The sequence below is a fragment of the Helianthus annuus genome, chromosome 8 (genome assembly GCF_002127325.2).
Source record: "Helianthus annuus cultivar XRQ/B chromosome 8, HanXRQr2.0-SUNRISE, whole genome shotgun sequence".
In the NCBI taxonomy this organism is placed as follows: Eukaryota; Viridiplantae; Streptophyta; class Magnoliopsida; order Asterales; family Asteraceae; genus Helianthus; species Helianthus annuus.
This window is the reverse complement of record NC_035440.2, coordinates 124116929-124132783: the sequence shown is the minus strand read 5'-3', so window position 1 is coordinate 124132783 and position 15855 is coordinate 124116929. Positions and strand designations below refer to the sequence as shown.

The following is a 15855-nucleotide window of genomic DNA, read 5'->3' as shown; positions in this document are numbered from 1 at the left end:
AGGCCCTTTAAGATTATACAATTATAATCCTCTTAATAATAATCTAATTAATATTAAGTCCCTTGGGTTTAAACTATTATTATTTCACAAATAATAATCTACCTACTCGTGAACATATACGATTCGTGTACCAACGTGTAACTCTTCGGATTGTACCGAGTTAGTTACGTCGACTTTAATTACGGTCGGACATACATATATCCAACAATCTCCCACTTGGACGATTTTAATTAAATGAGTCAACGTGTGCAGAGTTGGACGCCTAGCTGCATCGCACTGCTCTTAACACGGCATGACACTTTACAGTCGTCAAGTAGTTCTTTGAGTTCAAGTAACACTTTACTTAACCAAATACTATAGCCCTGATAATTCTATCAATAAGTCCCTTCTGTATAGAACATTCGTTGATCATAAGACATGGATCATTCATTCTTATAGAGTGATCAACCATTCTCTGTTCTCGTCTTTAATTCAAAGTGGTCTAACGAACTACTTTTAGTCCGAGCGTGGCCACGCATTTATTCCAGTTTGAGTTAACGAGGGCGCCAGAATGTCTAAACTTCTAATCCTATATAAGTACAGAATTCCATCAGCATCAGACAACTCCCACTTAACCTTGGAATTCTACCAACGCTACCTGGATTACTACCCATGTTTCAGGACAATGTTAGATAACATCAAAGATTGTCCTTGATCAATGTAGTTTAATATGTGCCTAAGGAAAAAGGACAGATTGAACATATCAATATCAAAACATCTCATGACTTAGATCCATGGAGATCGTTTTGAATCGAGTCACATCCAATATCATTCCCTAGTGATATCTGTGAATTTTGATCTCAAACTCTTGAGTTATTCATCTCATGAATACAATCTTCTCAATTCATAATAGTCTTACATTTAAATTCATTCCCATGTAATTTGGTCGACTACAGATATTTTAGAATACGCTTATTCAAGGGTATAAACATACAAATAACGAACACAGTTACAAAATAATTAAACTTGCATTTAACCAGTAAATCAAATAACTATTTCATTGTAACTGTTGTAGTTCAAAATTAAAACACCAATACTAACTACAGATCATGCCCATTGTCTAGCAAATCTAAGCCCTATTTTTCCAGCATGCTCCTCATGTTTAGCTTGAGGTAGAGGCTTAGTAAAGGGGTCATCCAGATTTAGATCCGTATGAACTTTGCTTATTACGATGTCTCCACACTCTATTATATCTCTAATATAGTGGAATTTTCTGAGTATATGCCTTGTGGTTTGATACGACCTTGGTTCCTTTGCAACAGTAATGGCACCAGTATTGTCACACAGCATCTCGATCGGTTTCTTTATGCTAGGCACAACGTCGAGATTAGTAATGAACTTATTCATCCAGGCAGCCTCCTTAGCAGCATCCGATGCAGCATTGTATTCTGATTCACAGGTGGATTGAGCAACCACACTTTGCTTCGAGCTCTTCCAAGTAACAGCCCCACCATTCAGAATGAAAACATATCCTGTCTGTGATCTTGAATCATCACGATCAGTCTGGAAACTTGCATCAGTATAACACAACTGACGGCTCCTCATCCAGTCCTCCATATATTAAGAACATGTCCTTAGTCCTTCTTAAGTACTTAAGAATGTTCTTCACTGCAGCCCAGTGACTCTCTCCTGGATTCTGTTGATATCTACTCGTCATGCTAAGAGCATACGAGACATCAGGTCTAGTACATAACATGGCATACATTGTCACACCCCGACCCGCAGCGGAAAAGGTGGTTGGGGCATGATCAGGTTAACTCGAGAGCTTATGACTTGCTATTGCGTGTTTTAAATAATAATTTATTCATAATAAATGTTTCACGAAACAATTTATTCAAATAAACAATTACAAACGCGAGACATAAATAAACTACACTAATCCGTTTCTTGTTAACTAAGGCCCATCCTATGTCCGATCTTCTCTTCATACCTGTTCACCTGTATCATGTGTAAAAATGGTCTTTGGGTCAACAAAAGTTGGCGAGTAGATCTTTATTTGTTTTTATTTAACCTTAAAACACCACAATGTTTCGCAGTTTCGCTTTTCGCCTCTCGGGGCTTGAATCGCATCATTTGTTTCACTGATTGTGTTTCATTATGTCTTGTTACATTACTTGTTGATGTGGATTGAATCGCCCCATGGCCGTGGGGGAACCGGTCAACCAATGGTGGATCCACGCTAAACAGAGAAACAGAGACACAAAGCGGTAAACACGTAATACATGTATGTGAAACAGATAGCGAAACAATGCGATACCAAACATAAACACATATGACATTTAAGTTTTGCATGTTGGAAATAATATAAAACACTTATGAACACGTGAACATGATACGCCCCAAAAAGTTAAAGTGACAAAAATGGGAAGAAGTAAGATCTACTCACAGTGGTTGCGTTTGGGATTCCTGGTAAAGTAAAGCACGAGTACATATTGAGAAACCGAACGAACGAAACGGTTATCCAATATGTTCAAATACCACATAACGATCTCATTAAATAAAATTTCAAATATTTAAGGTTTTTAAATTAAATTATTTAGAGGTTAAAATTTAGCTCATATTAACATTTCATGTCGTAAAAGGATCAAAATAACTTGTTATTTGTTTAGGTTATTAATGAATTTAGAGGCTTTTTTTATAAAAAAAAAATGGATTAATAAAAAGATAAGTGATACTTGTGTAAGTTAAAAAAAAATAAATCTAGGAGTTTTACAATAAAAGAAATAAAAAAGAATATAATAAAGCTGTTAATTAAATGAATTTAAAAAAAAAATTAATACCCCAAAATACATAAGCTTTAAGTTTATATTAAAATGACATCAGCGAATTTCATTTTCTTCCTTAAACAAAACAGATGAGCTGAAAAGAAAACACTCCATTTTACTATTCACTGCAATATTATTATTACTAGAGGGTAGGCTCGTGCGATGCACGGCATGACCAACAGTTAGTGTCCTTCATTTTGTTGTGCGTTTGGGGAAAATGTTTATGTATGGATAAAAGATAATTAGCCAAAAGACAATGTAAGAGAAGCCATATAAAACGTGATAAGAGCTTGTACCATAAGCCGGCCACACAAAATTTAAGGCGTGCATAGCACAGGAAACTTTGTTTGCGGAATCTGTTTAAGAACAAACATGTATGCCAAGTCTAAAAACATACATTACAGGAAAAAAACTTAAAGGAGTTCATAAAGCTTCCGGTTTTATTCAATAATTCACGAAATCTTCTGCCGCTAATGCATGGCCATGTAGTCGACGTTCCCTTTAGTAGTTTCTTGTCTACAACAGGTTTAAGGAAGTAAACATAAGCAACGGGTATGAGCTAGTCAAATCAAATATCTATATGCTTATAGGCAAAATATATACCTTTCACCTGGAGCGCTACCCACAGAACCATCTGAATAAGAACCTTCATAAGTAGGGCTGGGAAATAAAAAAAGGAAATGTTAGGCAGAACTTTAACTTGGATGATGTATATATTAGTAGCTCATATGCCATTATTTTGTACTAAAAATTTGATAGAATGTAACTTCGTTCAAGTAGTGAAATAGCGACAAATATTCAATTTTGAACATTTACTTAAACACAACACAAATGGATATGATGTGTAAAACGTATATGCTTATAGGCTAAATACATACCTTTCACCTGGAGCGCTACCCACAGAACCATCTGAATCAGAACCTTCATAAGTAGGGCTGTGAAAGAAAGAAAGGAAATGTTAGGCAGAACTTTAACCTGGATGATGTATATATTAGTAGTTCATATTCCATTATTTTGTACTAAAAAGTTGATAGAATGTAACTCCGTTCAAGAAATTCCCATTTATGAACTGCAGTTCAAGCTCGTTGAAGTTCAATTCATTCCATTTAGCTATTTGGCATGTATAAATAGGGGAAAAAAAACATAAACTAATAATTTAACTTAAATATCCAAACGAACAAAGAAGCATAAACAAATTCACTACAAATTTCATCATAATCGACATAAAGAAAGGTAACCTGCCAACTTGCCGCGGGTAAGTTCCATTACAATGCATTTCAACACTAAAGCGATGGGTTTGTATGCGTTCTCAAATCGAAAAAGCACATATCAAAACCAATGGTGTCGATTGTTTCTATTTTGCAGTTCGGCCACCAATAGGCTGATCACTTCAAAGGATCATGCTTCAGTCCAAATTAATGTTGGTCATTCGGACGAAAATGGTCTATATACTGGTCAATTTTCCACCTTTGCACTCTGCGGTTTCGTGAGAGAAAGGTTTGTCTTTTTTTTTTTTCAATTCTACAATAAAAATATTATTTTATAATGTTGGAACAGTATATTATTACAATGCTAGTTATAAAACTTTATGGGTTATCTTTTTCATTTTTACCTGTATGGATCAAAACTGTCATCAGATTAAAAGTAATATATTGAAAACATATGTTAGCTCTTGTTTATTATTATTTATTAGTTTATATTATTTATATCTATTTTTTCATATTTTTTCCATTTAATAAGTATCAGTTTTATAGTTAGTCATAAAGAAATAAACATGATGTTTGTATCATATAATATTCAATTTTGAACATTTACTTAAACACAACACAAATGGATATGTAGTTATGTGGTTCATGGAATCTGGTAAGTCAACAGTATATATAGAAACTTACATGTACTTTCTGATTCTTTCTTTGAGCTTAACCGGTGTTGGTATTGTCATCACCCCTTTACCCTTCCTAGTCATGGGAGTAGGAGTCGTTGTAACACCCTTATTATTATTTAAAGGTTTTCGTATAATTTACGAAAACAAACGAGTAATTATGATTTCAAATACATTGAAAATACGGGTTCATTAAACTTTATTTACAGAATTAAAAACTATACAACATATTATGGGTGAGTTCGTCATTTTACATAACAACGATACAAAGTGTGGAAGCTTATATCTTGATCGTGTTCGGTTCTTCGTTGTGCTTGATCGTCCTCCGGTGCTAAAATTATACCTGAAACTCATAAAACATGAGTTGGATTAGTCATACGTAACTTAAAACGTATTTAAACGAGTCTGGGAAGCGAAACTGATTAAAATAAATTTTTTTCGCCAAAACAGGGTTTTTCGCGCCACGCGAAGGAACCCAGTTGCTCCCTCGCGCCACGCGAGGGAGACCGTTTTCCAGCAGGTCTGCAGCTCAGTTCAGCTATGCCAGTTTTTACGGAAACGGCCATAACTTCTTCGTTATTGATCCGATTTACCCGATTCTTTTTCCTACGCGTCCGTAATTTAATCCTCCATCTTATGGAGTTGAAACCCAACATCCAACAAAATAAATTTTTAGACTTTTAAGCCTTCGACTCATCACCTTTTTACCGAATTTTAACCCGTTTATGCATTTTATCAAACAAACATGATTGTTTGATCCCGATTTCACATGAACCTTATAATTTCAATGTTGTCTAACATATTAGGTTCAATTCACAAGTTTATGTATAATCTTAATCTCGTTTATACTTAAATGATTATTTTGACCCGTTAGGGGTATTTAAGCACTTTTCCGCATACATCATACTCGTCTATTTCTAGCATCTTATTTCCACAATATTTATCAAATAATCTTCCACCACAACTATATGTGTGGTGAATTTTTATGTAATGTTCTATGTAATCCGAGTTTTATTTCCTCGGATTGTTATTCTACGGTAAGACCCATATAGAGTCGTTTAACCAAAGTCCTACATCTTCCTCCTTCTTGTACCTATTGTAAGCATTTAATTAAGCATAAAACTCATTTCCAAACTACCGTTAAAGGCCATTTATTCAATTTAGCTTACAAGGGCGTAATGGTCCATTTTACCTTTCATTTATGATGAAGGACCTTCACTACTTATTTGCCCAAATTTGTACGTTAGCTATAATCATATTTATACGTACCTGGCTTGGGACAACAAATAGACCCGGTTTTGTACCTTGCTTTAATTGTCACTCAATCTATGGCGACGCATTTATCTGATTCGCCAATTGATCCTGTTAACATAAGACTTGACCACCGCATTAGTCGGTATTGTCAAATGGTGTTATCACCACCATTTGACCCATTTGGACTATATACCCAACGTTATCTATTTAAATCAAAAACATGGTTTTTGATGTCCAATTCATACATGCATCCCATCCCGGATTATATTACCAAATCCCTTATCTCTTAAACTCTTTTCTTACTAATTCAACCCATTTCGGCTTACGCCATGGGCACGCTTTTAACCTTAATTACATTAGTCGACTCTTGACCAATTTCCATTTTCACCATTTTTCCTCATCATTAGATTACACCACAAAGTAATCTTAACAAAAATCCATATTTCAATATTATTGTTATCGCGATTATTTCGTATAGAATAAACGAGTAATCTACATAAGTGCGAAAATTACACTTACCTCTCATCCGGTTTACGCCTTTCTTCACGCGCTTGATTCGTTTAACCGCTTCTTTCTCAAGCCTCTACCTAGCTCGTTAAGCGTCAAACTATTGCCAACATTTACAAGGTGGTTAGACTAGTCATTTAAAAATCACGACCATTCCACCTTACTTATTCTCTATGTCGAAGCTACTATTCGACCTCAAGATTAGTTAACTTAGTTTATTAAAGCTAACTACTTTCAATCACATGATTTACAACATTAAGTTCAAATCAACATGATGATTATAACTCTTCTTGTTTCATATTTCGCTTAACTAGCCATATTATTCAAATACGCGTTTCGTTCTAAATTTTAATATTTAGCTTTCTCTTAGGCGTTTTATCAAACACCTTGCGGGCATAATTTCTCACAATTTATATCAAGCTCAATACTTGTCATTTAGCCATGGTTAACATCAACTAAGCATGTTTACATCAATTTTCACATTAACAAAATCTGAATTTACTCTCTAGAACTCAAATTACACTAGAACAACAATTAAAATTCTAGTGTTTAACATGTTCCTACTACACCCACTTATCACCTTCAATGGTGATTGTGAATTCATAAGGAATAAGCATGATTTCAACATGTGATTGACTAGGGTTTTACTCCTAGACATTATATCATTCCTATTTCATCAAAATAACAAACATGCAACCATAAATTTCAAATTCTCTAGGTTTGCTCAGAATTTCAACTAGAGATTTCTCAAGAAATTTACATATCTCGTAACTCCTTTTTCAATGGAGATCACTAATTCGTATTCGGATTTTGATTTGGACTTGATTTGCCCCTTCAATTGCTTGATTTTTGCTAGTTAGGGTTTGAGCCATGGAGTTCTCTGGCTCCTTTGTAATTTACGACCAGAACACACACTTAAAGTGTGTGTTTTGGTGTTTGAATGTTTTATTTAATACAAACTTGTTTCAAGTTTGTCACCCTTGGTCCCTATACTTTACCAAGTTATTTAAAGGGTATTTTAACCATATTTGTTCTATTATGTCAAGACACTAACTAACCAGGTTAATATTCCTAGTTACTTGGTGGGTCCCGAGAGTTATATCCCGTTTTATTTTAAGTCTCGTTAACTCGGGCTCTTTTAAATTCAATCCTTTAAAACTTTGATTCACTTGTATTTAATATTAGGATTTCTTATTTAAATCCAAATATTTACCTAGTTATTTTAGCTACTAACGATACTTTACCCGTCTTTTAGTATTAACGGAGTTTGATTACCAAACTCGTTTTCGGGGTGTTACAGTCGTAGATCCAACGGATTGACAATTGGTTTCGTCTGGGAGCACACGCTTGCAGTTGTAGCTCTCAAAGGCCCCATGATGGTAGTATGTGGATGTGTCAACTTGGATGGTTCGGGTGGTGCCCACAAGTGAGTGTAAGCAGTTTGGGAGCTCTGAGATGCTACCGTTAGAGTTCTGTATCATGACTGGAGTGAAGCTATCCTGGATGCTTTCGGAATAAATGGTGTAGATATGCGAGAGACCCGATTCCACATTGAGTATAGACTGAGCAGTGGTGCTTGTTAGAATCTGTGCAGTGTCATCGAAGCACACGATGACCGCATTTGCTGTGGAATCGAGCACATCAAGTTCAAGATGGAACCTGTTGAAAGTTTTTTTTTCAGATGTGAAAGTGTATAAAGGCATTTGCCAACACACATAACTATAGAATACCAAAACCGAACCTTGCTCGGGGAAACATAACTGGGTTTCACAGCCAACACACCACAGCTCCCCGTGATCACGCGATACACCTTTCATGCATTTTCCTCCTCCACACATAAGTCTGAACCACTCTTCGCTATTACGTATGCCTTTAATCACCACACGACAATTGAACTCAGCATTCTGCATGGATTAGAAGAAACATATTTAATGTATGGATAATAATAATGCCAGGGGAAACAATCGAAATTATAGAAAGTGTTGATACCGTGTGTTTCTTATTTTCTCGACCATGGTGTAATATTTCTTCAAGAGTCGCCAAACTTTCTGAACAGTTAGCAACAGCAGTGGTTTTCTTCATGTTGGCAGGTGTCTTCCGATATTCAGTCACAGGTTGCATAATGAAAGGGAGGATGCTTGAATGTGGCTGTGTATTTATAGAGACACGATAAGTAGGCTCTTGGGATGACCTGTGGCAGTTTTCATTTTAATGAAAGTTTAAATGCAAAAATGTTATAGGATCTGAATATGAGAAGTCATCAGGTGTAAAGTTGCTCACACATCTAATTGCATTAATGATAACAAATAATAATAATAATAATAATAATAATAATAATAATAATAATAATAATAATAATAAATGATGATAACATATATTTTGATGTTATGGAATCTGAATATGAGAAGTCTATATATGTATATATATATCTATATTATTAAATAAAATGGATGAGTTAATTGGTTAAAATATTATTTGAAAATCGTTTGGTAATTCCTGAAAAAATGAAAAAAAAAACAATTTTAGCAAAATAAACAAAAACCATTTCATAATTTTTTTTAAAATGTATGATAATATGAACTATGAAGGCTGAATAAGTACCAGATACTCCCCGTCTTCTCTGGTATTGATGGTTGCGCGAAATACGACAGAACTTCGGTAAGCATATCTTCGGAGCTAATATTGGATGTCCATGTCGATTTTGAAACCGAAGAATGATTACCTGACCACAATAATTCCTAGAATTAACATCAGCTCCATTATCAAGTAGCAATGCAACAATCTAAAACCACAAAACACCCAAAAAAAAAAACAGCATAACCACAATAATTCCTAGAATTAACATCAGCTCCATTATCAAGCAATAATGTCCAAGTAATACCGGGTTTCCAATCGCGTCTGTTACATAGAAAATGTTTAGAGCCATACCCATTATTGTAGATATCCGGCCTGTGTTACGTTCATCGCGTTTTCTCTAAGCGTTCGTGTCACTTGGGCCAACAGCCCGGGTTTGTCGGGTTTGAATAGCTCGAGACGCACACCCTCGGGTGCCCTTCTTTCAACCGCGGCTTTTAAACACATGATCACTCGTTGCTTTTCGGCTTCTGAACTAATCGGGCTTCCATCTATATGTCTGATATAAAATTCCTGAAACAATGAAAAAAAACAATTGTAGCAAAATAAACAAAAACCATTTCATAATTTTTTTTAAATTGTATGATAATATGAACTATGAAGGCTGAATAAGTACCAGATACGCTCCGTCTTCTCCGGTATTGATAGTTGCGTGAAATACGACAGAACTTCGGTCAGCATATCTTCGGAGCTAATATTGGATGTCCATGTCGATTTCGAAACCGAAGAATGATTACCTGGCCACAATAATTCCTAGAATTAACATCAACTCCATTATCAAGCAGCAATGCAACAATCTAAAACCACAAAACACCAAAAAAAAAAAAAAAAAAAACAGCATAACCACAATAATTCCTAAAATTAACATCAGCTCCATTATCAAGCAATAATGTCCAAGTAATACCGGGTTTCCAATCGCGTCCGTTACATAGAAAATGTTTAGAGCCATACCCATCTGAAGTTGAAAGCTGAAATTTCACAGGTTTTATATCCCAACCATGAACATGGTTGGAGTTGCAGACACGCCGCCCAAACCGCCTGCCTGACCGCCCAAGTTGTAGGCGGAAGTAGAGGGTGTAGGTCCCACAAGGAAAAGGAAACTCGACCTCACCATCGACTTCAAACCACCAAATTTGTTGGAGATAAGCAACTGAACGGAATCTGCATAAAAAACTACCAAATAAGCCTTATATATTAGTAGCATATCTCTCATCTATTTTACATATATATACCTATTTATCAAGTAAACAGTTCATAACTTCTTCATCGATTAAGTAACTTTTACATATTAACCTTCAACGCACCGTAGCTTTGACCAAACTTTGACCCAAAACTACACAGGGGCACGCCTTTTTGCCCCTGATCGACACTTTTTAAACCAAAAGGCGGGGTTGAAAGCAGAATTGCTAGAACAAATCTAAACCATTCATTTCTTTTAAAGTGAAATAAAAGTTGGTATATTTATAAAAAGATTAAATGATTTCCTTACCTAATTAACTAATTTCTCTACTTTTATTTTGCTCTCTCTTCCTCATAACAAACTTCGTACACATGTGCAGATCGGAGAATTATAGTGAATTTACATGTGTGAAGATGTTTAGAATATAGATGTAGACTTTCACCTGGATTCCTCTGTAGAAATCCAACTCCAGTATCTACGATCGTCAATCCCAGTTATCGCTAATCCGTTGGAAGATATCAAAACACAAGCTTTTCCTGTACCTTAATCCAACCAAACTTTCTGCAAAAACAAAAACAAAAACAAAAAAAAACCAAAATCATATCAATAAACTTTATTTAAAAAAAAGCAAAAGAACCCATTTCAAGAAACATCAAGATCACACCATTGCTTTAGTAAATTACTACCTAACTCAATTCAGTATCAAACCAAATTATCATGTCATCATTGTGGGATGTTTTGGATGTGAGCATGCATCATGCATTTAAACTAATTATTGCAATTTCAAACAAATTATAATCCGCTTCACAACTCTCTTTCTAACAAACCCTAATCACCAACCAAAATACATATTCAATTACACATAAACACATACAAAAGTGAAGTCTTTATGCAACAAAAATTGTTTCTAAATAAAACCAAAAAGAATCCCAAAATCAAATCAATACACTTCACTAAAAACACAAGGATCCAATTCAAAATTACCACTATTGTTATTTCAAGTTAAAATCATCGGTTTATAGTACAGATTCCAAACAAATAATAATCCAATTTACAAATCTGTTTCTAACATACCCTAATCACCAATCAACAAACAAATTCAACCAATACACACAAAACACTAATAATTGGCAAGAACAGAATTACCTACGTTTCAAACCCTCTTCTGGCCTCCCGAGTCCCAAGCGCACCACACCACCGAAGTCTCCATCTCTGGCAGCCGACACCAACCGTTCACCGTAGGCTGAACATCCAAAGGAGTTCCTTGAAATGGTGTGATCGATTCCACAGCTTCAGAGGTTGAGAGAACCCTAATTAAAAGGAATAAGGTGGATGGAGGCGGACTTATGATTTTGTAATATATTATTTTAATCAATATTAATTTAAGTATTGCATTTAAAACATCATAAATGTTGATTTTAAAATAGAACATGTAACTAAATTTTAGATTATATATAGATTAGACCCTTGCAGTGGGGCATTTTTTTTTAAATTAAAAAAAAACACTGAAAAACGCCCCCCATTACATATAGGCGTTGTTTGGCGTTTTTTTGAAAAAAAATGAATTGACGTTTTATATAAAACGCTGAATATGTGCATTGGGGCAAGAGGTGACCGTTGCCAACGGTCATTTCTTTAATTTTTTTTTAAATTCCAAAATTTACCCACTATATATATACTACCCACTTTTTCCTATTTTTTATAAAAAAGCTCACACTTTCTCTCCTACTTCTTCTATATTTTATACAAACATGCATCCATTCCGATCCCCCCCCCCCTTTGGTATCCCCGCAAGACCCATGAACCCGAACACAACCCAACCGCAACACACGTTTAACCTTCAAGACATGGACCCGAGCATGTTAACGTACGCGGCTTACTTGAGTGGCGCCACTCCGTTCGTGCCTCCCACCTTCGGCTTTGGTCAAGCCGGCAGGTCGCAACCTTCACAACAACAAGCCGAACCCGATGTCGATGTCGTGCCGGAGACGCAACCCGAACCGGTGCCAGAGAAATCGAAACGCGACAGAAGGTCGCATAAGAAGAAGGAAAAGGACGAACCTCGACGTAAAAATACTCACCTTAAATGGACGGAAGAGGAGGAATTCACGTTGACTCGGGCGTGGCTCGACGTTTCGGAGGACCATGAAATTGGTAACTTTTATATTTTTTTTTACTTATTTTTTATTTATATTTTTACTTTTATTTTTAACATACAACTTATATTTTTACTTTTACTTTTAACATACAACTTATATTTTTACTTTTATTTTTAACATACAACTTATATTTTACTTTTATTTTTTCAATTTGTAGCAAACTTTCAAACGGGCCCCGTTTTTTGGGATAGGGTTCGTGCACTCTTTTATAGCACGTGGGGTCAAGGCGAGCATCGGGACAAAGATTCCATTTCTAGCAAATGGACCGACATCAACAACAAGTGTCATGCCTTCCAAGAAGTGTACCAACGTAACTATGATAATCGCCCGAGCGGTGAAGGTGACGTCGGGGTTTTAACGAAGACTTTGGACGAGTACGAGAAAACGAAATGCTCTTTCCTGTACTAAAAGTGTTGGGATCTACTACGAAAAAGTCCAAAGTGGGCGCTAGTAGGTACCATGACGTCTAGTAGTAGACGTCGAGCTAAACGGTCAAAAACATCATCCTCCGTTGACCCTGAAACACCGACATCGGATGCCCGCAATGTCGATCTAAATGAGGTGGTGGACGTTGACGAGGAACTTGAAGAAGAGTTGACCCGACCGCCCGGTAGAAGAAAGGATAAGCGAACCGGGAAAAAAACGGTGGAGTCGTCTTCCGATCTCGAGTTGAAGGAAGATTTCGAGGAGATGAACCGTCGTCTCCAAGACATTCGCGACCTCGGCCACCAACGTTATGAGATTATGTAAGAACGAGTGGCCGAAACCAAAAAGTTTAACGAGATACAAGAGGCGAGGCAAATGGAAAAGGACATTGAGTTTTTGTCCAAACCGATAGACCACCTCCAAGGCGACGCGTTGATCCTTGCGCAAATGGATCGCCAAAAAATTCGGAAAAAATATGGGCTCTAGATCATCTTTTTTTTTTTTAACTTTATTTTTTTTTTCGGTTTTTTTTTGTTTTCTGTTTTTTTTTTCGGGTTTTTTTTATTATTTCAAGTAGTGTAATTTTTATTTTAAATTAATGAAGATTTTTATGTTTTAAATTAAAAAAAATAATAATTGTGAAATGATTGCATGGACGTTATTGGGCATTATTCCCCACCACGGCACTTTTGCAATAACCCTCAATAATGCCCCATGCTGACTGGACTGTCACGTATCGCAAAACGCCCCATAATGGAGGCATTATTTGGCTAAACCACTACACATGGGCTTATACAAATATACAAATTATTGCTATTGGATTTGTAATTTAATTTTATAAAGCTAAGTGTTTGAACTGAGCATGTGATAAACAAAAGTCCATATAACCAGGCGCAATACATTCGAAATTTTTTTTAAGATTAAAAAAAAAATTTATATGTATGGTAAATAGTTAAAAGGTAACAGAAGTGTACATATGTGACGTTTTGCGTTAGTAAAATAAATCATCAAAAATAATAATCTTGCAGTGAACCTAGTGTATTGTGGGTAAGATGTGCATGCCATTGTTTCTGTTTCTCTTCTTTCCTTTTATTCTTTTTGATAGAGCTTCAGCCAATTCAACCATATAAATGAGAGAATAAATAAAAAAAGGGAAATGGACTGTATCACCCTCAACTATCCAAAATTGGCCAATATCATGCTCAACTTTCAAGTTGGCTCCCACCACCCTCTACTCGACAAGTTGGTGTCACTGTCACCCCTTCGTTAAAAAAACACTAACTGAGTTAGTATTTTAATCCTATGTGACATTTAAATGATGACTTGGAAGCACACGTGGACAGAGCCTCAATAAATACCCCCTTTCCCTCTCTAATCAGTTGCATTTCATCAAAACCCAGTTCACCAGTTCACTTCGATGTTGGCGATCAAACCCTAGTTCCTTCATCATCGACGATTGCAGGCAAAATTCAGACTCCCAAGAGGTAAGGTTTATGTTAGGGTTGATTGCATTGTGATTTTACATAGTGATTTAACTTATGGAGCGTATAGATGTTATGCTTTGGTACGGTGGTTGTCTTGATTTCTTTTTTGATCAACCTCAGTATATTGATGGTAATTGTAAGTTAATCCAAATGGATTTTGATCATATCGCATACTTTGAGCTAGTTGATTATGCAATGGAAACCAACGAGTATGAAAGTAGGGATTTTTATATGTATGGGATGGATGCGGATAATGGTGATTTTAAACTGTTTCGTGATGATAAAGATGTGTTGGAACTTGCAATGAAGGCTAAAAATTGGAGTGAATCGTTCATTGAAGTCTTCGTTCATTTGATATAGATAAGGAAACAAATCTTAAAGAGGTTGTGAAAGAATCAGTAAAAGAGGTTGTACAGGAAGAAGTCTTTGGTCAACATAGTGATAAAGAAGCTGATTTAGAACAGGACAGTGAAGACAGTGATTACAATGAAGAGTCCAGTTGCTGGAAGAAGTCCTTGTAAACATGTATGTGCTGTTGCTGGTTTTTTACATAAGAATGCTGAAGACTATGTTGATGTGTGTTATCACAAAGATACATACATGAAGGCTTATGAGTTCTCAATACCTCCATTGCCTAGTGAAAAGTATTGGACCAAGATCAATCAGCCAATGGATCCACCACCAATCAAATCTGCTCCTGGTAGGCCCAAGAATAATAGGAAGAGGGATCCTCTTGAAGATCCAAAAAGGCCTGGGAAACTCACAAAGCATGGGGTTATAATGAAATGTAGTAACTGTGGGGCTAGAGGTCACAACAAAAGAAAGTGCACTGAGAAGGGGAAAACAAGTGAAGGTAAATGTTATTAAGTTTAAGTTTATTCTTTAGTTAATTACATGGCTTAAAGTTTGTGTCTCAGGTGGTTCTGCTCCAAAGAGACAGAAGAAGTCAACTAATCCACTCAAGAGGCAACCCAGCAGTCCACTCATAAGGCAACCCAGCAGACCACTCAAGAGGCAACTCAGAAATCTACTCAAAAAGGAACCACAAGTCAAGTCAAAAGGGAAAGAGAAAGACCAATCAAGGCTGAAGTTATATGTGATCTTTTGTGTTTGTGGCACTGTTATGTATGACTTATTTAAGTAGGCAATGTTATGTATGACTCTAATATTTTGTCTAAAAACACCTTCTAGTAATGTGGGACCAATTAAGTAGTCAATCTATGACTTTTCTATGTTGTTTGACTTTTTTCTGTGTTGTTTGACTTTTCAGTGTTGTTTGACTTTTTCTGTTGTTGATTGAGTCACATATTGGTGTACATATTCCATTATGGTCATTGTGTTCACTTTAATAGGTTGACTCAAAAATTGATGACCATGCTTTCTGTTTGGTATGTTTTGGTCAGTCTGCAGTTTCGTTTGGTGATTCTGCTGTTTGGTTTGGTGATTCTACTGGTTGGTTTGGTGATTCTGTTGTTTGGTTTAGTGATTCTGCACTTTGGCCAATTTTGATTCAACTTACAGTTTG

The 15855-nt window shown here is 35.8% G+C and overlaps 1 protein-coding gene across 9 annotated transcripts; it reads right to left on the bottom strand.

The window, feature by feature from the left end:
- Positions 1-7583: 7583 nt before the first annotated feature.
- Positions 7584-10907, bottom strand: LOC110940696. Of its 9 annotated transcripts, none has more exons than XR_004863928.1 (8): positions 10704-10905; positions 10033-10242; positions 9698-9818; positions 9376-9594; positions 9049-9229; positions 8437-8638; positions 8189-8351; positions 7584-8106 (listed from the first exon to the last, which is right to left on the bottom strand). XR_004863928.1 is itself a non-coding variant. In XM_022182248.2 (8 exons), the coding sequence occupies exons 4-8, from the start codon at positions 9377-9379 to the stop codon at positions 8027-8029; spliced, it is 570 nt and encodes a 189-aa protein (XP_022037940.1). In that variant the 5' UTR covers positions 9380-9594; positions 9698-9818; positions 10033-10254; positions 10704-10907; the 3' UTR covers positions 7584-8026. The 9 variants fall into 9 exon arrangements, 7 of the variants coding, with proteins under 7 accessions (XP_022037940.1, XP_022037939.1, XP_022037938.1 ...); XR_002593459.2 differs by having other exon boundaries at positions 8437-8595; positions 9049-9169; positions 10704-10904; XM_022182248.2 differs by having other exon boundaries at positions 9049-9169; positions 10033-10254; positions 10704-10907.
- Between the last annotated feature and the right edge of the window lie 4948 nt (positions 10908-15855).